This window comes from Agelaius phoeniceus, chromosome Z (genome assembly GCF_051311805.1).
Source record: "Agelaius phoeniceus isolate bAgePho1 chromosome Z, bAgePho1.hap1, whole genome shotgun sequence".
In the NCBI taxonomy this organism is placed as follows: domain Eukaryota; kingdom Metazoa; phylum Chordata; class Aves; order Passeriformes; family Icteridae; genus Agelaius; species Agelaius phoeniceus.
The window spans coordinates 60902165-60922511 of NC_135303.1; the positions used below are offsets into that span (position 1 = coordinate 60902165).

Genomic DNA, 20347 nt, shown 5'->3' on the forward strand with positions numbered 1-20347 from the left:
CAGAAACCAAATATCCAGGGATAAAAGCTTTATGGGAGAGAGAAAACTTCAGCAGAAACATAGTTCTTGTTAAAGTACCTAAAGACTGTTATTTAAGAGATGCACTGAATAGACAAGTGTTTATCATCCAAACTTTCAAAGGCAACATGATCTTGCAGCTCACAACAGTAAGGTAGAATGAGAGTCTTGCTACCTCAAGGTGTAATGTTGGACAGGAAAAAACTCTCTGAGCTAGGCTTAAAAACATGGTAAATACTATTAAAATTCACTAGTTCAGTGTGTTCTTCTGGTTTACTGATCTCTGTGTCAGAGATCTTTAGTATGAAGCACTAAATTAAGCTGCATAGGCATATTACTAGTAAATACCATGTAAAATTTGGTCTAAGCTTTAGTTCTAAACATCAGATCTTCTTTTCTCCCTACATACCCTTACATTCAGCAGTTTCAGAAGCAAGCTGAAGCTAGGCTGACTTTCACATATCCAGTTGGCTTACTGTAAACTAGGGAAGAGTATACAGGGGGACTTGTGATGGGCAAAAACAAATGCATGAACTACCAACATAAAATACTACCAACATAAATCTAACTTGTGTTGCATGGTTCATTAGCAATCTCAGGTCATAGAGGATTTGGAGTGACATAATGAAATAACAGGTTTCTAAATGATCGTTGGCAAAATCCCTTACCAACCATTTTCCTTGCAGCTGGTCTAGCAGACAGTTTATTTGCTCCAGCCCTCCAGCTGCTGTGCTGTGTGTCTGAGCCTCTACATTCCAGCTGTGAAATTAAGATCTAGATTTTGGTCAGAATTTTGAGCCAGTTCTTCCAGAAACTAGTAGTTCCCTTCCAGCACACTGGCTCATATCCAGCTCCATTAGTGAAATCTGCAGCACTTCTCCACTGGCTTGATTTATTTACGGACAGAAAAACCCACTCTACAAGACTTAGTAATACTAGCGTGAAAACAGGCTGTGAAGCAGGAAATAGCATGGATTTCTTAGTAAAGTACTTCCAATCCCTTTTCCCCAGACACTGCCAAACACCTTTTCCACTTACGTGCACAGGGGCCTAGTGAACAGGGCCTGATCAAGGATGAGAATGGCAAAGGGAGGCAGAGTGAGGAATTGATGATAACAAAGCCCCCGGTTTTCAGCATCTTTCTGCAAATAGCATTTCGACTCTGTGTGCCTTCTCCACAGCTCACTGAACACTAAGAACAGGATGAGAAACATTAGGAGAAATGAAAAAGGTGCTCCATGTCACACACTTCCTTCCTCAGCTCCCATATCCACATTGCATACACACACCACAGGATAAAGCAGCTGCAGTTTTCAAAATGTTGCAGCAGAAAAAAGCAGAGCAGCATCTGACCATGCAGCTACAAACAGTGCAGGCACAGTAAGGAGATGAAATACTTGTTATTTTCTGGCCTTTAAGGCTTAATTTCTTTCCATTCTCTCGTTACCACTTCTTTTCTGTCAGATGGTGTCTCTTGTTTTAATGGTACTGTGCTACAGTTCGAAGCCAGTCTTTAAGCTTTGTTTCTATGTGTCTGTGTCTGCTGGCTGGAAAAACTCCAGCTCATGTCCAAGAGCAGACCTCACGGAGCTGCAGATCACAGTTGCATTCTGGGCCAGATAAAATCCAGCCTAAGCTTAATCTTTAAGCTTTGCTGTTGCAAATCCCTTTAGGAATAATAAAGGGATGAATATTTTAGTCACCAATTAATTACCTCAGCCTTGTAGTTACTACACATGGCCTACACAGAACGGTATAAACCCTCTAATACCAGACTGCAGTGCTTGTTGCACAGGTGGACATGGTTTGATGGACTTCATCATGACTATTCTATTTCATATTTATGCATTTAGCATTGTGGAAAAAGAAATACAGACAGTGTCTTTGCACTGGAACAAAGCAGCAGTCTGTGAAAGGAACTAGAAAATGGGTAAAGGACTGTAATTACAATCTTCACTGCCAGAATGGCTATGTGTCTCCTGGCAGAGGACCTTATGAAAACATACACTAATTTGAGTAAAATGCTCAGACAGATCCCCATAAAAAGGGTGCAGGTGGGACAGCTCCTTAGGGTGATTGGCATTTCTTTTACAACTTCCACAAGACAATTTCCACTACCTTCCATGAAAGAGGACTGGAAGAGTGGTGGCAGAGACTGCAAGATGTGGAATCATTTTCATACTCACTGCCATGAACCTTTGCCCTTGCTTTGGCCTTATAAAGTAAAATTGTATTTTTATAATATCTCTCCTCCCTTCCCCTTTCCCTTCCCCTTTCCATTCCCTTCCTCTCCTGTTCCCTCCCTTCCTCTTAGTTTCTATTGTCTTCATCATAGGAAAAGGTTGGAGTGACCCCAAGAGGAAAAGACTATTGAGATCAGAACAGCTAGATTTTGGGAACAAAGAGCATGTAGCCTAGGGTAATAAAGATTACTCTTCATTGATGCCTTGGTTGAAATAATAAGCATAGGCAGGGACAGAGGCAGGGATTTATTGTTTGGAGCAGGGATGTGTTGTTTACACCAGAAGGGTCCTAAAGGTTTGGTCAGATGGCTAAAGCACATCACCTCCACATGGCTAAAGCCTCTCTGGAGGCAGACACCACAGAGGAACATGGAGCTAGTGACAGCATCCCCAACCAGGGACAGATTACAGGACAAAACTGGGCATAACATGGTTTGTGAAGTCTGACCTTATTTGGGTCCTCTATCCCAACTAGCTTAGGAACTTCATTTCCAAGATCTGCACAATGCTCATGCAAACTAATAGTATACCTGTGTCCAGTCAGAGAGAAGCCATTCATTGGGACAATCCTCATTTTTGCAGGCTTGTTGTGTAATGGTCCTTGGCGTGGGGCAGAAGGTTTCTGGCAGCTCTAACAAGCTTCCATCTGCCAGGCGCTGCTTACAAAGTGTATCTCGCTTCTGGACACCACCACCACAGGTCTGTGAACACTGTGAGAAAAGAGACAGCCACCTCACACCATACCCTCACCACCCTCCTTGCTGCAAAAATTACTTGTGAATTAGGGTAGAAATCAACACTTGGTCTTGGCCAAATACAAAATATAAAACAAAAATTTCAGAGACCTCGAAGTAGACTGCTTTTAAAAATGTCAAATTTATTTTGGAAAAGGGGAGCGGCTTAGTTTGCTAGTATTTAGAGAAACTGTTTCAGTATTTCTGAAGTGTTCTGTTTTAAGGTATTCTTTCAAAAGACATGGAAACAGTCAGTGAGTCAGCATTGAAGTATGGAGGTGGGAAATTTGTCCTCTCCACCTGGAAAATGAGACAATGGCATTTGATGTGGAGAATCTACATAGTAACATCTGTGTCTGAGCTCTGACACTAACCATGTCAGAAAGAGTGGAAAAGTCTTGTCCAGCAGTAAATAAGTAAATTGAGATTATTAATATCCAGAGAATACACCTCCCCTCTGTCTTTAATGTAAATATCCCTCTCTGCATCCGTTTTTCTACTTAAGCAGGGCAGGAAATTTTGAGTAACGAAATCTAGTAGTTTTCCTGAATATTTTTTGTAAATTTAAGTTGCTCAGCCCTTTTTTCCGAGGATCCTTTTCCTGAGGCTGGTAACAGACTCCCAGTTCTGCTCAGTTCAGCCAGCTCAACTCCTTTTCTCCTTTCTTCTAGCAAATGAAAGGGGGAGCTTGCATTACATTGACATGACCAGGAGTTGCTTATAGCTTGTGAAATGGCAATTATTCAAGAGAAACAGACAATAATATGGAGAAGTATTAAAAAGTATACTTAAGCAGTTAAAAAGGGAGCGTTTTAAAAAATCTTGCAGTCATGAAAGGCCCTTCTCTCTGAGATAAAGAGCTGCATGAACTTTAATGTTAGCCTGAATATTTAGGATAAACATTTTCTTTAAAAGACAGAAAGGAAGTGCAGAAAGACATTTTTATATTTGGTTTCTTTTAATGTGTAAAATTAGCTTTTGTCTTACTTATTTTGAATGGTACAAAGCTCAAAGGCTTCCAGAAAATTAAGCAAGAAAAACATTAGTTTTCAATAGAAGAAAATGTCTATCAGCCTCTCATTTTAGAAAAGTTTCATTCCTGAGGAGGAAGAAAAATATGATTAAAACTATTATTCCAATGTTACCTAAGGACTTTTATCATATCATACACAAGATAGCAAATGGGTTACTCACTACAAATATCACAAAGTATGTTCCTACTGTCAATCAGTAAATCTTAGGAAGTCTCTGTGCCCTTCCAACTCTGCCAGAGATAATACAAAACATATATTTTCTTGCTTCTTGGACTTTATTCACTTACATAGTGTTGTCCCTGCACAGGACAGCCCCAAGAGTTACACCATGTTCCTGACAGCACTGTCCAAACACTTCTTGAACTTTGTCAGGATGCTGCTGTGACCACTTCCCTGAGGAGCTGTTCTTGTGCCCAATCACCCTCTGGGGGGAGAACCTTTTCCTGATATCCAACCTAAACCTCCCCTTACACAACTCCAGGCCATTCCCTTGGGTCCTCTCACTGATCACCACAGAGATCAGTGCCTGCCCCTCCTTTCCCCCTCACAAGGCAACTGTAGACTGTGATGAGGGCTCCGCTCAGTCTCCTCCAGGCTGAACAGACCAAGTGACCTCAGCTACTCCTCATACGGCTACTTCCCCTCAAGGCCTTTCATGATCCTCACTGCTCTCCTTTGGACTCTCTCCAATAGTTTAATTTCTTTCTCATATTGTGACACCCAAACCAGCCCCCAGCACTGGAGGTGAGGCTGCCCCAGCTCAGAGCAGAGCAGGACAATCCCCTCCCTTGCCCAGCTGTGATGCTGTGCCTGATGCACCCCAGGGCAGGGTTGGCCCTCCTGGCTGCCAGGGCACTGCTGACCCATGTTCAACTTGCCATCGACCAGGACCCCCAAGTTCCTTTCCATCATCTCCCATATGGTTTAATTTTACACTGCTCTCTATTCAAGGTATACCACAATATAGTTTTTTCCTTACTGTCAAAAATTAATTCTCTGCTAATTTTCCATGGTAAGATAAAGCACTTGCAAAAGGAGTAAACACTTTTTTTTTCATACAGTCTCTCAGTTTCTTTTAAGGCCTGACACTTGAAGAGACATTTTATGGTATGGATTAGAAATAGAAAGGAAAATAAAAGAAAATACCACCAATTTTTCCATGCTGACCTTGTTTTAAAGTCATTGTTTTAATTATCTTTGAAGCAAAGACAGCACTGGAGCAAATGAAGAATGCTGGGACTGAGACTTTAGCACTTATTCAGTAATAAAACAAAGGTGGATGAAGATTTACTAATGGATGTCTCCCATTTCAGGTATGCAGAACAGATATTTATAAGACCTTGTAAAATGAAAGCTTAAACGCTGCTCCAGAAGCATACCACTGAAAATGATAAAGATTCTAGTGCATTTAGTTAAGACACAGAAATATTTAAAAGATCCTTTATTCCTGCAGTTGTATTATTAAAACTGTAGTATTACAACCATTTAAAGAAACATCTTTAAGTCTTTTGAATTACACAAGTATTTGCAACCAGATTTCAGCAAATAAACTATTTCAGAGTGCTTTCTACAAATGGAAAGCCTTGTAAAGACCCATTGTGTTGACAGGAATTTTTTATAATTTTTATAATATAATATAATTTTATATATTTTGTAATAAACCATGCATCTCCCAATGGGAAGTGTTTAACACACATTTCTTAATCTGAAGCATGAGGAATGTATCTTGTACTAAACTAAATTATTATTTGAGAACATATGAGGTACTCAAAATGCTTTAAAGACTCTTTTATCCTTAATCCTTCTAGTTTAGTATTCCTAGAAACCTAGACATAGCTCACCCAAGTCCAGTCCCTGCAGCTGACCAATATATTCCAGATATTTTTGTTTGAAATCTATAGCCAGCTGTTAAGATTTTCCAATAACTTTGCATTAGAAATAGCTACAGTCATTATTTACTTCTGGAAACACAGATGCATTTTTTAAGAACAAAAACCGCACACTTTGCAGTTTTTAAATGGCTTGTCAGAATGATTAATGATTCCTGTTGATGGGCTAAAGTTAAACCATAGAATCATAGCATGGTTTGTGTTGGAAAGAACCTAAAAGTTCTTCTAGTTCCGCCCCACCCCAAACCCCCTCTGCCCCCCACTAGGCAGGGACACCTTCCATTAGACCAGGTTGCTCAAAGCTACATCCAACCTGGCCTTGAACACTTTCAGGAATGGGGCATCCACCATCTCCCCGGAGCAACATGCTTCACTGCTTCACTACCCATACACTAAAACGTTTTTTCCTAATAACTAAACTAAATCTACCCTCTTTCAGTTTAAATCCATTACTCTTTGCCCCGTTGCTACATGCCCTTGTCAAAAGTCCCTCTTCAGCTTTCTTGTGGGCACACTTGATAAGCTGTAAGGCTGCTCTGTGTTCTCCCTTGGATCCTCTCTACTGCAGTTGACCAGCCTGTCTCCATAGGAGGGGTGCTCCCTCTGAGCACTGAAATGTGTGCAATGAGGACTTTAGGCAGTCATAAAATGAGGTTACACATAAATTCTTACCTCTTGCCATTCTGTAGGATACCAGGAGGGTGGGCAGTCAAAGCGATTACAGGCTTGCACAAGGGATGGCTTGGGTTTAGAGCACAATTCATCTGCCAAAATCACAGTCTCGTTGGTCTCTCTTGATAGTAGATGAGAACAGAAGACATCTCGTGTCTGCAAACCAACCCCACAGGTAAGACTGCAAGTGCTCCAATTCCCAATCTCCCATCTGTGAAGGGGTCAGCAGAGACAATCTTAAGCACAGAAAAAAATCACTTTGATTTTTCTCTTATTATAATGACAGATGAAGAAATAGTAAATGAAAGGGAATTTTCCTTCTCAGATCAATGTCCCTCGGGTAGCTGGAGAATGAGGCTAAGATGAATATTTGCAGCTCTGCATTTTCATCTCTTGTCAGAAGTTCTTGGACTGCAAGTCTCTGGGATTCATGCAATATCACAGGAAATGTTTTGTAGCCTACAGTAGGGTTTTTTTTTTTGTCTATAGGAGCACGGACAATGTATTTCAAAATAGAGTGGATTTAATTGACCTATTTTCTCCCGCTATCTTGAACAAAAAATAAAGGAAGATATTAACAGAAGTTTAATTAAAGGAATGTAAAACTGAAATGCTGAGCACAAATTTCTTTGGTATTCTTGACTGACTTTTCTAGGCTGTTGAGATAGGAGGTACTAAAGCTTTGAGAGATGCAATGGGAAAGCAGGGGGTCATCTTTAACCCCTGGATGAACACCTATCACTGAGGTAAATCTTCTCTGAACTAGCTACGTAAATCCCGCATCAACAGGATTGTTGATAATGGTATTTCAGTGTTCATCACCTTAAAACCAGATTTCTTCTATTTGAACTGTACAACCCCTAATTCTGTCAGGTAAACACAGAAAATTCCTTAAAACACTAGGCCTTCCACTCATGTCTCCGCTAGAAAGCACTTCAGTGATATGTAAAAATGTATACACAAAAAATAAGTCCTATATTCAGAAGAAAATATAAGAAAATAGCCTCCCTAACAAATTCATGCAAAACTCAATGCTGACCTGGATATACTCCCACATCCAAAATGAAAGCATGAAATCCAGATAGTGCTGTGTTTTCTAAGTCTGAAGAGTAGCTTCATTTCCAACATGACATTATTGAAACTGATTGCTGAGAGAATAAATTAAAAATTCAGGAAAAGGAAGGCTCAGAGAGCTTATCTTTGAAGAAAGCAAATCCAGGCAGAAGCTTAAAGAAAGTGATTATGAAGGAAAATACCCTCAGGCTCCAAATAGGATGGAGGCAGATGGAAGCAGATAATGAAGAAAAGTTATGAAGCATGTCAGCAGAATGTAGCACATTTTGTGGAAGAAGCAGAAAAAACCCACTCTGATGCTTGGAGATCTGGAGTCAATGGAAATAGATCAGTGCACGCAGAACATACGATGTTAGCAAACACAGTACTCAACCATTTAAGATTGTGCTCTCCTACAATCACTGAACAATTCTAACCTCTTTTTATTTTATAATTTTATTTTTTGAGCATGTTTCCTTTCTTTCAAATAACACCCTTAACATATTTAAACAGCTAGCAGGTAAGAAATTTTTTTTCCTCCCTAGATGATATCCTGATGGACCAAAGGCACATTGCTCCTCTACTGTGCTCCATCTGCTGGTGACATTCTCTGATGTTATAAAAGGATCCATCCTGAGCCTCCCTGTAAGCACAAATGATGCTGTAGTTTGCTTTTAGACAATATTCTTGGTTCTGTTAGTAGCAATGACAACAATCTATTTAACCCTTTCTAATAATAAATGCATCTTGCATACTGAAGTTCCCGTGGTCACTTTCCAGGCCACAGTACACTGAAGGACACTAATCTGTACATATGTACTGGGAGCTATTTCTCAGTGGAAAAGGAGTAACATATGGCAGCCAGTTAAGCTAAGCTGGAGTATGTTCTCCATATGAGTGATCTGAGGGGAGTAGTCTTCCCAGAATTTCCCACGAAATTGTCAGAATTATTGGAAATATCATCTACCCTTCAGTTTTGGTGCAATCTAAAATAAGACGTTTGAGTAGGTGGTGAAAAGAAGGCATTTTCTTACTTCAGAATCTATTTTGATACATAGTTAGTTGCCAGAATTTCTTTTTTTCAAGTGCTGGCAGTAGCTGTTGCCTCCAGCAACATTTTGTTTGTTACTGGTTAAATGCAAAATGTTTCTGTTGGCAATTCACATCTCAGTGGCTAACAAGCCACATAAACCCTTTGGACATCTTGGCTTCTTCAGAAGAGGGTGTCTGTTTCTTCTTCCAGAAAGAAATGCTGTGTTTCCATAAAGAAAGGGGATTTGTTTTTCTGAATTGTTTGTATTTAAAACTTCTGAATGTTGCAGGTTGCATCTGTAACCCTTCCCATAACTAACATTGTTTTTTCACAATTCTTTCCAGATGCATTAAAGAGGAGTTTCCTTTGAGGAGCTCACGAACTGTGGGGTCAAATACTTCTTACCCTTGTACTTTCGTAGCCCCTAGTGATTTATATGGGCTTTCACAGATGAAAAGTAAAGAATGTAGAGTAAAGCAGACATGTCTAAAGTGGAGTATGGATGTGCAAATAACTGAACCCATAAATGATATTACATGAATTTCAACGTCCTAAGAAGCACAGAGAAAAGCACTGATAAACTTACAGAATTACAGGCCTGTAGGATTATTTTATAACAGCTAAAGGTGCTTGCAACACTTTGAATTAATATTATCCTACTAAATTTACCAATTGGTTTCTAGAATACTTGTACTGTTGGAGATAATAATCTTAAAAATATATACACAATACTATTTTTCTGTAGTAATGCTGTTTTGTCCCTATTGTAGAGTGTTACATAATGCTAACTGAAATATGTCCTGTCCTAGTTCATGTGGTACTTAGCTGTGAATTCCTCCATCTTTTCTTCTGGGTGTTTTGGCCATACTGACTCTTCCAATACACAGGGCATACAAAAAGGAATGTCCTCTATGCATCTGTCAATACCAGAATTAAAACTCAAGTAGGAAAGAATCTTACACTTTAAAGGCTGAATAGAGTAGTTACAGAATCAAGCTAAAGGAACCTTGCACAAGTGGAACTTGTGGTATCTTTGTAAGCTGACTGTGGCTGCTGTTAAGGTATAGACTTTAGGAACAATCTGCATACTTGCTGGTTTATAGAACAGCTGAAAGTCATCTGTTTGGTACTTCCCATATTACTTTTCAGAACCTGGTGAAAGAATTGCATAGTTTTGGTCCAAAACACACATTTTATCCCTTCTCCTTTCTCCTTCACTACCGCCCAAAACTCTACTAACATGTGGTAACAGAGAAACAACATAAAAATATAGCATTATCATACAGTAGGACCTTGGTGCATTTATGCTACTGAACCCCTGGCTTGTTCTAGCTCTAGGATTGTCAGTTCACCAGTTGTCCATCTCCACCTCCTAAATATCTAAGTAGTGTTTATGTATGTAAGCCCAAACTAGACTTTAAAAATATTTCAACAACTGTATTTAATATGAAACAGATTTCAAAACCTTTTCATCCTCTTCAGGATATAGATACATAACTCTACTGATATACATAAAATACACTGAATATTTGAACTGATTGAACAAAAACTATATAAATTCAAAACCACAGATTCATTTAGAGATGGCTAACAAAGAGGAATGTAAGAGGAAAGAGGTAATTTATAGGGCTGGATGTGTTGATATAAATATATGTCTATCAGTAATATATGTATCCCTGATACACGTATCACATGTATCACACATGGGTGAACATTTTCCAAATGAACATGGATGAAAACAGGTTTCTACTGGAAATATTTAGGGAGCAGAGGATGGTCCGAAAATACAACTTCTTTCAAGTATCATCAAAATTTCAAAACCAAAACTGATCACAGAAACCTTTAACTTTCCAAATGAATGGTTTCTTTCTTCCGTAAGGATATCTTAGTAGTTTTTTTTAGAGTTGGCCAACTATGCGGACATATAATGCATGTGAAGATAGGCAGACTCAGTAGTTTCTGAAGTAGTTTCAGAAGTACCGGATCTGACTGCTCAAGGCAATGGTTTTCCTTTAGTTTCTCTTACACACAATGATAAGGGAAGGGTGTAGTCTAAAAACTAGACAAAATTTAATGAAAACCCCAGTGAACCAAAACACTGCGTTTCTTGCATTTCCAGGAACTAGAAACTAACGAAGTGAATTAGTAATGGACAGATCTTATGAACAGAAAAACACCAGCTGGGAAATTTATCGGCCAATATATATTACGAATTAGACTAACAATCTGATCTACCATCACTTTTATGAATTATAAGTCTAATTGCTAAAGGACCAATAATAAAGTGCTATTTTCTGGAACATTCTCATTAAATAAATTAGGCTTATTTAAGGAATGCTTATGCATATGCTTAATTCCACATCAACAAACAGTTTCTGCAGTTATCATGGTCAGTGCATCTTAAAATGTAAATACTCACAGCTCCCCGGAATAAAAGAAAGGGAACAACTTTCAAGCTCCAATGGCCAAAAAAGACTCAATAATCTGTGGTTACCCCCACAGGACCATTATTCCATGGTATTACTGTAAATCTAAAAATGTTAGAGATTCTCTCAAAAGACAGTTTAACTATGCTATTTGTAATAGGGAAATGATCTTGACATACCTAACAAAAATCTTTCCTGTCGTCTTTGAATTAAATTTGGGCATTTGTTTTCAGCTTAAGGCTATTAAAAAAATTCCAACACGTGACATGAACATGCAAACCTGTAAAGTTCTAAACATCTAATTTTTAATTAGAAAGGAGCTTTCCTTCTTTATTTCAACATTAAAAAAAAAAAGGTATCAATATCATATTGTTCCCCAGCAGTTCAGGTGAAGAACTGGAGGATCAAGAGAGCAGGATCTTGTTCCTGGCTCTTTGCTGAACTCAGAGATGAGTGATACCAGAACTGCTGAAACATGGGCTACCTGTGAGTATGGGTATATGCTCTCTAAATCCAAAGGGAATTGTAAAGTACTGGGCTGGATCATAACATTCTGCCACCTGCGTCTCAACTTCATATTCACAAAATCACAACAAAGTGATGTATGGGTTTTTTTGGTGTGTTTCCCCCCCCCTTCCCCCTGGCCTTTGTCCATGCTGCCTGCTTAGGTAGTAGCCTCACAGCAGAGATGTTATCTTATTCTTCTTTCTCTACCAGCTACACAGTGTCTCAGCTTGACAGGAGCCTCTAGGCATTATTGCATCATGAGTAACAACAGGGACAATAGTGCACTGTTACCTCAGTTTTGAAATGTCCCTCTCACTGCCACAAGAACTGGAGATCAGACAATACTTCTGCTAGCTAGAGAGATCAGAAAGTGGCACTGGCTAGTAAGCAGCTACTCATGGCAAGATAAGATAGTAGAATTAGTTGTTGCCCCAGTAGGGCTACAAGCCCTCAGTACAAAACACTCCCTAAAATGCCCATAATCAGTCAGGAAAAAGTAAATGATGTAGGTAGAACTTGTAGTCTTGAGCCAAAGCTCCATGTAGGTGACAACTTTGGATAAGTTCCCATATGCGCAACATATATGGTAAAGCCCAAATCATTCTAAGGTGTTAGGTGTTATAAGACAGTTATCTAGGGATGTGGTTTAATGCTGACAGAGTCCCTTCTACCAGTGCCAAGACAATTGAACATTGCACAGGAAAAGTAAACACTTTTCTAGAGAAAGACCTCCCAAACTAGTTCAAAAATGAAATTATTGCCATTTTTATGTGGTTAAACCATATGAAAATGATACAAAATAGCTCTTCTTATTTCTAAAATAAACATTCATCAATGTGGAGAAAGGTTTGCCTGGAAGCATCTGACTTAACATCTGACACCTGCCAGCATAAAGACATTCCTCAGTGCGCAAGGGCTGTGAGGCAGCTGTGTATATGTGCACACAACAGGCTGAGTAAATCACATATTATATCAATACTGGCTTCCTCCTGTCTCCTGTCCTCTGTCAACCTGTGCATTCTTCATTTGGCCATGAAGACAGAGAGGTCTGCTCACAGCCCAAGTATCTCCTCCCTTCCTTTTCCCTAATGAACCTGTAACAATGTTTGTGGCAGAGTTTCCTGCTTCAGATGTGAAAGGCTCATTTGAGCCTTTAAATGAGCCTTCTTGAGGCTCATTTAACATATATATCTTTGATTGAGTAAATATGCTCAGTATCACATCTTAAATACCATGCCAGAATGTGATCTTAAGCTCTGAAGAGCAGGAAAATGTAACATCCATTCCATTTGGATGGCATAGTTTCTTGTAGTGAAGCTACAGGACTGAGATGAGAACTCCCAAGTCAGTTCTTGACTTTATAATCAAAGAAGTCTCAAAGAAGGTGGCAAAAGCCAAGACTTTAACTACAAGTTATTTTTCATCCAGATGGTAAATCACTCACAGTAAAATCTGACTGCTCCTTTGAAATGAAGTATGAGAGCAAAGACCTCAACCCTGGTGTTCAAACACAGATCTGATTTCTCTAGGAAGGGATTTCCCTACTGCCGTGGTTCAAATTGTAGCAGACCAAACATTACAAATATACATACAATACACACATACTTCAGAAGAAAAGTGAGATTTAATAAGCTCTGAAAAAATCAATGCTCATTAAAATATAAAAAATGAAAATGCAAAGAAAGTACATTTAAATCATCACCAGCAAAACCAGAAAAAACAATTAATACTTAAGAGTTGTTCAGTGCCTGCCTCACAAAATCCATTGTACAGTATCCATTGCACAGTGTCTCCAATGTGACAAGGAAACTGAACAGACAGGAAAAGTTTCAGGAGATTGTTGTGCTCAAGGGAGAATGAGGTGTTTCTTCAAAAAGTGTCTTCCTTGAAGTGAAGGAAGGCCATTAGAGATACGCAGACAACACAAATAAGCAGATCAAAGGCTCAATGAAAGTGCTCTGGTAGGTGACAGAAGTGGCCTGCACTCTATAAACTTACTGATATCAATTAACATTGCAGCTCATTATAGCTGATTGTGGCAGGGAGCCAGTATTTATATAACAGAGCCAAACAGAGGAACATAGAGAAGGAACTCAAAAGTCAGAGAAGTACAGAGGGTAAAAGCAACTCTATAGCTGACAATTCTGATTGCTAGAGTAACCTTATGACATGCTTCAAGCAATATTTATAAGGTTCTGCACTTTAAAAAAGTCTTGCTGTCCCTTGAGTCGTAGGTACAGAACGTCAAATATTCAGGCAGGACAGAAAAGAGAGTTTGTGTTCTGCTGTCAACATTTTGAACAGAGGGACGTTGTGCAGTGGCTCTTTCAAGGGACTTTTGCAGATACAGATTGCATGAACCACACAGGAACATGAAAAGGCAGCTTCAGGTAAGTGAACTGGTTTGGCAGGGAACTTGTCTGAGGAATTAGCAGACATACTGGATACTGAAAAGTGCCTCACAGAAGACTTTTATTCTGGTTGGTAACTTCAGCATTGAGGTAATTGATAGCAATGGCAGTCTTTAATATAACTACACAGACCAGGTTAGGTTTAAAGAGATAAATGAATACCAGTTTAGATTTGGCTTATGCTTAAAGCAGCAACTTGTTACAAGGATGTTGTTTAGTTTATTATGTGAGATACAATGAAAATAGATCCTTGGTAGGTCTTTCAAGAATGAAGCAGTTAACAGGTAAGGAAAAAAGTAAATCAGTGTAAAGGTGGAAAGCTGGTTTAAGAAATAATATTGGGAGGTTTGAGGAATAGAACACAAATTGCGCAAGTGGAACTTGTAACAGAAGGTGGCAGAAGCTGAATGAGAAGTCCATGAAGGAAACACACTGGGAACTACACCAGGGTGAGTTTGAGCTAATGTACATTGCCCTAAACCTACATTCAAGCAATGCAGAAAAACAAGAACTATTAATTTATGAAATAAATTTTGCGGATCAGTCTACATGATTGTTTTGCCAAGAACCAAAGGAAAAATACCCTGGTTTCTGCTCAGGTAGAGTTAATTCCTTCTCTATAGTTGGTTGGATTCAGTGTGAGAATAATGTTGATAACATACTGCTGGTTTTGTTTGCTGCTAAGTAGTGTTTATACTAAGTTAAGGTCTTTTTTTAGGTCTTGTGCTCTGCCAATGAGGAGGATCAGAAAAAAATACTGTGAAGGAGCATAGCCAGGACAGGTGACCCAAAGCAGCCAAATGGATATTGGACACTGCAGGATGTCATGCCTGATAAATAAACTGGAGAAGTTACCTGGAAGGGGGGTTGTTTGGGGTGTAGAGATGGGGCTGAGCATTTGTCAGAAGGTGAGCAATAATACTGTGCATCTCTTGTTCCTCCTTGTTTTTCTTCCTCTTCAATTATTAAAATCTTACTCTCCCAACCTACAAGTTTTAGTTTTGATTCTCCTTCCCATTCCACTGAGGTGTGAGGGTGTGAGTGCAAAGCTTCGTGGTGCTGAGCTGCCATCTGGGCTTAAATTACAACATACTAACACCTTGTTGCCCATGAGAGCTGCTTTATGTTGAAAGCTCCCTAGCTCTTTCCACACTGGTGCTTTCCATACAGGACTATGTCATAAGCCAGCACATTTTCTTTAGGCCTACCTTTACAACATAATGAAAATATTAAAAAACCCAGCTATTCCTGAGGAAGACATCAGCAAGCTTACAGATACCAGAAGACAAACAAAGAAGAAGCTCTGCAGGTGAGAAAGATGTGCTGATTTTTAGCACATCTGAGAAACTGATGATTTTTAATCTGAAATTCCTTCTAAAACGAAACTTTAAAAAATTACATATGGATGTAGATGGCACAGAAATAATATACAAAAAGCCTGACTTCACAAATTCTAAGATCAATATTCATGAAATGTGTGATTTTGTCTTACAGATTGACAAGACTCTCCCTAAATCTAAAGAAGCCTTTCCTGAAATCATAAGGGCAGAAAAGAAGTAAAGATGTCAACAGAATGGACAAAGCAAGTATATTAATGAATGAGTGTTCAGATAACTGGGTTCAGTAACTGGGTTTCAGTAATTCTCTAGCAAATCCAAGTTTTATGAGCAGTGCTGCCACAAAACCAGCAGATAACATGAGCTTCTTGCTGACCTGGCTGGCAGCATTACAGGGAAAATATTTTCAACAGGATGACCTATTCCTGAACTATTTAACCAAGGAAGAAGATACAGACTGTCTCTCAAATTAAAGGATACACAGTGTTTCTCTAGTTTGTTTTTTAGTAGGGGAAAGAACCTAAGAATATATCTATGTAACCATATGGAACTGTGATTGAACTCAGGAAACTCAAAATGTCTGCTTACATTCCATGTTCTGCTCTGAGTTCCCTTCAATGTCCTTCTGGTAATATAGGGCAAAAAAGGCAGTACAGGAATTTTGTTCCAAGGGTGCATCCAAAACCAGTATTCTATGCTGAATTTTATCTTTATGTTTTATATTTATAATAAGCAACCTGGAAAAGATCAAAATATGGGTCCATGGGAATCTCATGCAGGCTCAAGGCAACCCCTGGTGTCAACAAAGGCTGTGGGATGAACAGATGGAGAGCAGCCCTGAGGAGAAGGACTTGGGGGTGCTGGTGGCTGAGAGGCTGGACATGACCCAGCCATGGGCACTCACAGCCCAGAGAGCCAAACGTGTCCTGGGCTGCATCCAAAGCAGCGTGGGCAGCAGGGCCAGGGAGGGGATTCTGCCCCTCTGCTCTGCTCTGCTGAGAGCCCACCTGGAACCCTGCATCCAGCTCTGGGGTCCCAGCACAGGAAGGACATGGAACTGATGGAGCATATCCAGAGAAGGTCATGAAGATGATTGGAGGGATGCAAAAATTGTCCTGTGAGGAAAGGCTGAGAGGATTGAGATTATTTACCCAGGATAAGAGAGGGCTTTGGAGTGACCTAATAGCAGCCTTCCAAGTACATGCAGGGAGCCTACAAGAAAGATGAAGAGAGACTGTTTACAAGAGCATGTACTGACAGGACAAAGGGGAAAAGCTTCAAACTGAGAGTAGATTTAGATTACATGTTAGGAATAAAGTCTTTACTGTGGGGGTGGTGAGACACCGGCACAGCTTTCCCAGAGAAACTGTGGAAGCACAATCCCTGCAGGTGTTCAAGACCAGGTTGGATGGGACTCTGAGCAACTTGGTCTAGTGGAAGATGTTCCTGCCCATGGCAGGGGTATTGGAAATACATGATCTTTAAGGTCCTTCCCAAACCATTCTATGATTCTATTCCTTTTTACTTTATATTTAAACACCCTGAAACTGTAACCAATAATATATTTAGTAGTTCACTCACTCTTCTCTATTAAAAGAGGCTTTTTTTCACATTGACATTTAGAGACCAAAACATACAGGTGCTCCTTACTTAGAATGGGGAGGCTCTAAACTCATGTTATACCCACAAACCATCAAACACAACTATGTTAAAATATTCAGATTCATGGAAGTATAAAGTGATTCTGACTCAATGGAAGGAAAAGTTCTATTCAAAGTGATGGTATCGTAAAAGTTATGATGTACATAGGCAAATTTAAAGGTATTAAACCACATCATATCTCCATCCTAATTGCTGTATCTACAAAGATTTGTGTGCAGAATCTACATACTCCAGAATGGCAACTTAATGCACTTCTCCAAATTTTCCTGAGTGAGAAACTGGCTTCTTAGACCTTGCAAGAAATAGACACTTTAGACAATGCAGCTTGCTCTCTCATGGGAAGGGAAATGTACTTGTCTTATGTACCTGAAAATCTTTGTTCAGACCTGAACAACGTAAGCATTACAATTAAACAAACAAATACATTTCCATACAGCACAGTTACAAATCTGTGGATCCATTGGGTGGTAATTAGATACACAGAACTCAGTGTGAGTGCTCCAAGTGTCTCCCAAAGCTGTGAATGAACTAACAGCTGGTTAGAATATAGAAGACACAATTAGTCACAATTCTAATGGGTAATTGCACATTGAAGATGGAAATTTTCATGGGCACAAATAGGTCTTGCTGTGCTTCCAGAGATGTGACAGACCTGCTTGGCAGATATAGAATTCATAATTTCATCAGTCTGACTCCTTTAACAGGTACTTAATTCACTCCAAACTGAATGGGAGTGAGGGCACCTTCTCCATTTATTTCATGTGTGAATCTTTTATTTCATGTGTGAACCCGATGAGTAACTATGTTACAGAACCATACAATACATTTCAAGAATTAGGGCCACATTTTAATTTTTTTTTGCTCATCTTATCTTTTCATCCATAAAGGTTTATTGGTTTGAAAGTACTGGGTATTCCTCAGAGTCTTACAAATTACTTCAGCAATACTGCAAGTGAAAAATATAATGGTGCTGCTCAGTTCACCCCTTTTTAAAGGAAGTGAAGATTGTAAAATCAACAATTCGTAAGACCCTGTAGTTTGTTTCATATGTTAATGCTGACATGAAAAAGTTAATTCTGCTAAATATGCTACAAAATGTTTGACTTCATATTCGGCGCAAAAGGAAAGAAATGGGTTTTTGCTGTTGGGAAAGCTTCTTTGGGGAATGAAATCCTGCTGGTGAGGCAGTAAATTAATACTCATGAAGATTGCTAATAAATTTAGAAAAAAAAAATGAGGAGTAGAAGCTAACATATGAAACATTGGAATGTGATGGTGTTTGATCAAAATAGTGAAAAATATCAAGTGGCAGTGGATTCTAAATTCTAGCATAAATGAAGAGAAAGGTTAGGAGAAGTGGACTGTATTAAGGTGATGAAACCCATAAAATTGACTGTGCCAGGAAGAAAAAGAAGAGTAAGTCTGCTCTGCAGAGGAACTCAGTAAGTCCCTAGCATGAGTTAAAGCTAATACTCATCACAAACCAAGCTATAACAAAACTGTGTTAGGGCATGACAGAATTGTTTCAACACAACGGTGTACTAACTGGGAGAAATTAGTGAAATGGAGATCTGTGTAGAGGAAAATAATCTATCTAAGTATACAGCATTCTGATAAAGAAGTGTGTTTTATCATTCAAAGTAAGAAGGATATATGGTAGAAGTTACTAAAAAAAAATGTAATTGCACTCTAATATTTTATGGAGATAGTAGTCTGATGGAAATAGAAGCTGAAATGAAGGCATATGTCTCTTGTTGTAATGCTATCTAATGAAGGAATCATCATATTATTTAAAAACAAAATGGGGGAAGACCTCTGAAATTTTAAACTAGAAGAGCTGGAGGCAGGGTGTGATGGAGGCTCCCAAGCTCCTCTGACCCTCCGAACTTGCAAGTTGCTTTGCTTCACATTTCTATGTGACACACATGGCTGAGAAGAGTCTCCTTGGGGACATCACTGTAACTGCAGCTGTGTAAAGGACACTGGGGAGCCAGAGAGAAGAACCAGAGAGAAAGGGGAAGGGCAGGCTGCCAGACACATCTTGGACAATATCTTGAGAGCCAGAAAGGGTGCAAAGCAGGAGATTATATTATAGAAAAGGGGAGAGAAGAGAAATGTTTTTAGGTCACAGATTAATATGTTTTAAGGCCAGGGTTTTACTACAGTGATGGGGGTAGTCCTGCAGGTTATGCAGGTTAAGAGCATAACAGAGCCACCTAGGGAGGGCAGTTTGTTTAGATGCCCCTGTATAGGCCTGTGTTTAGCATAGTAAAGCTAGAGAATAAATGACCTTATGATTCCCTCATCAAGTCCACGGCTTCAGTCTAAGATATTTCTCAAACTGAAGGCATCAAATAAGGGCAAATCTGCCCTGTGTGACAGCATATTCCTTCTAATGTCTGATTCTCCAACCTCTTCTATCACAGTCCAAGCTGTGGCCTGTGATCCCAGGAGGCTCTGTGGGCTACATCTTAAGAGGCTCTCAAAGCCATTCTCTTGCGTGCTTCAGCTAAAAATAGAGCTAAATGCATCCCATTTAAAAAATACATCACTGGTTTGTGAGGATTTGAAAACCTTTCTACATCACAAAGAGACAGTAATACCATCTTTGCCTCATTAATGCTAATTCTAACTTACAACTCTGAAAAAACCCAAAATGCTAGAACTGGTAGTTTTTGATAATAGCAAGAATTGGTATCTCCTTCCAGTAAGGCTGTAGTGCAATATCTGTAGACATAATGACTTGCAGACCTTTTAACCTTTTTCATGAACTAGATAGAGATGCTCTACTATTTCCCCCCACCAATGCAGAACACATCTGTATTGACACCCTTCCACACACAGGTCCCCTGTAATGGATTAGAGAAAGCTCTGGCCCTTTCACCCATACTGAATTAACTTCAGATTGTTGATGGGAGCATGCCTTACGCTAAGTCTGGTCTATCACCAATCTAATGCCTTGAAAAACATGTTGATTTTTTTAATCCTTTGTAGTTTAACTTCAGCTGGGAAACAGAGCAGAACAGATGACAATACCACATTTAGCAAATAAACATTAAAATAAGAACAGGTGATTCATCACACAAACACAAATCAAGCTGACACAGAAGAGAAGAAAAAGAAAGGAAAAAAATAAATAAAATTAGGCAATGAGGTAGAGCCCAGGCTAACTCAGGCAACGTTTGCCCTTTTGGTTAGATATCAGAACTACTCAGATGGTTTCCTGTCTTTTCCTGCAAACCACAGAGGGTTGCAATGGTAAAGGGAGAGTGCTGGGGTGAAATTTTGTGCTATTCCTAGAATCATCTGCTTTTTCTTTTTTTTTTTT

The 20347-nt window shown here is 39.3% G+C and overlaps 1 protein-coding gene across 4 annotated transcripts in view; it reads right to left on the reverse strand.

The window, feature by feature from the left end:
• ADAMTSL1 (ADAMTS like 1) overlaps positions 1 to 20347 on the reverse strand; it is a 402391-nt gene that overhangs the window by 49712 nt on the left and 332332 nt on the right. For 3 of the 4 annotated variants that reach the window (XM_077171393.1, XM_054652544.2, XM_077171395.1), the window contains 3 exons: positions 6591 to 6801; positions 2792 to 2971; positions 1057 to 1210 (listed from right to left, as the gene is read on the reverse strand). In XM_077171393.1, coding sequence (XP_077027508.1) covers positions 1057 to 1210; positions 2792 to 2971; positions 6591 to 6801 — 545 coding nt within the window. Of the gene's footprint in view, positions 1 to 686; positions 778 to 1056; positions 1211 to 2791; positions 2972 to 6590; positions 6802 to 20347 lie in introns of all 4 variants that reach the window. The other variant, XM_077171394.1, reaches the window with a different exon arrangement.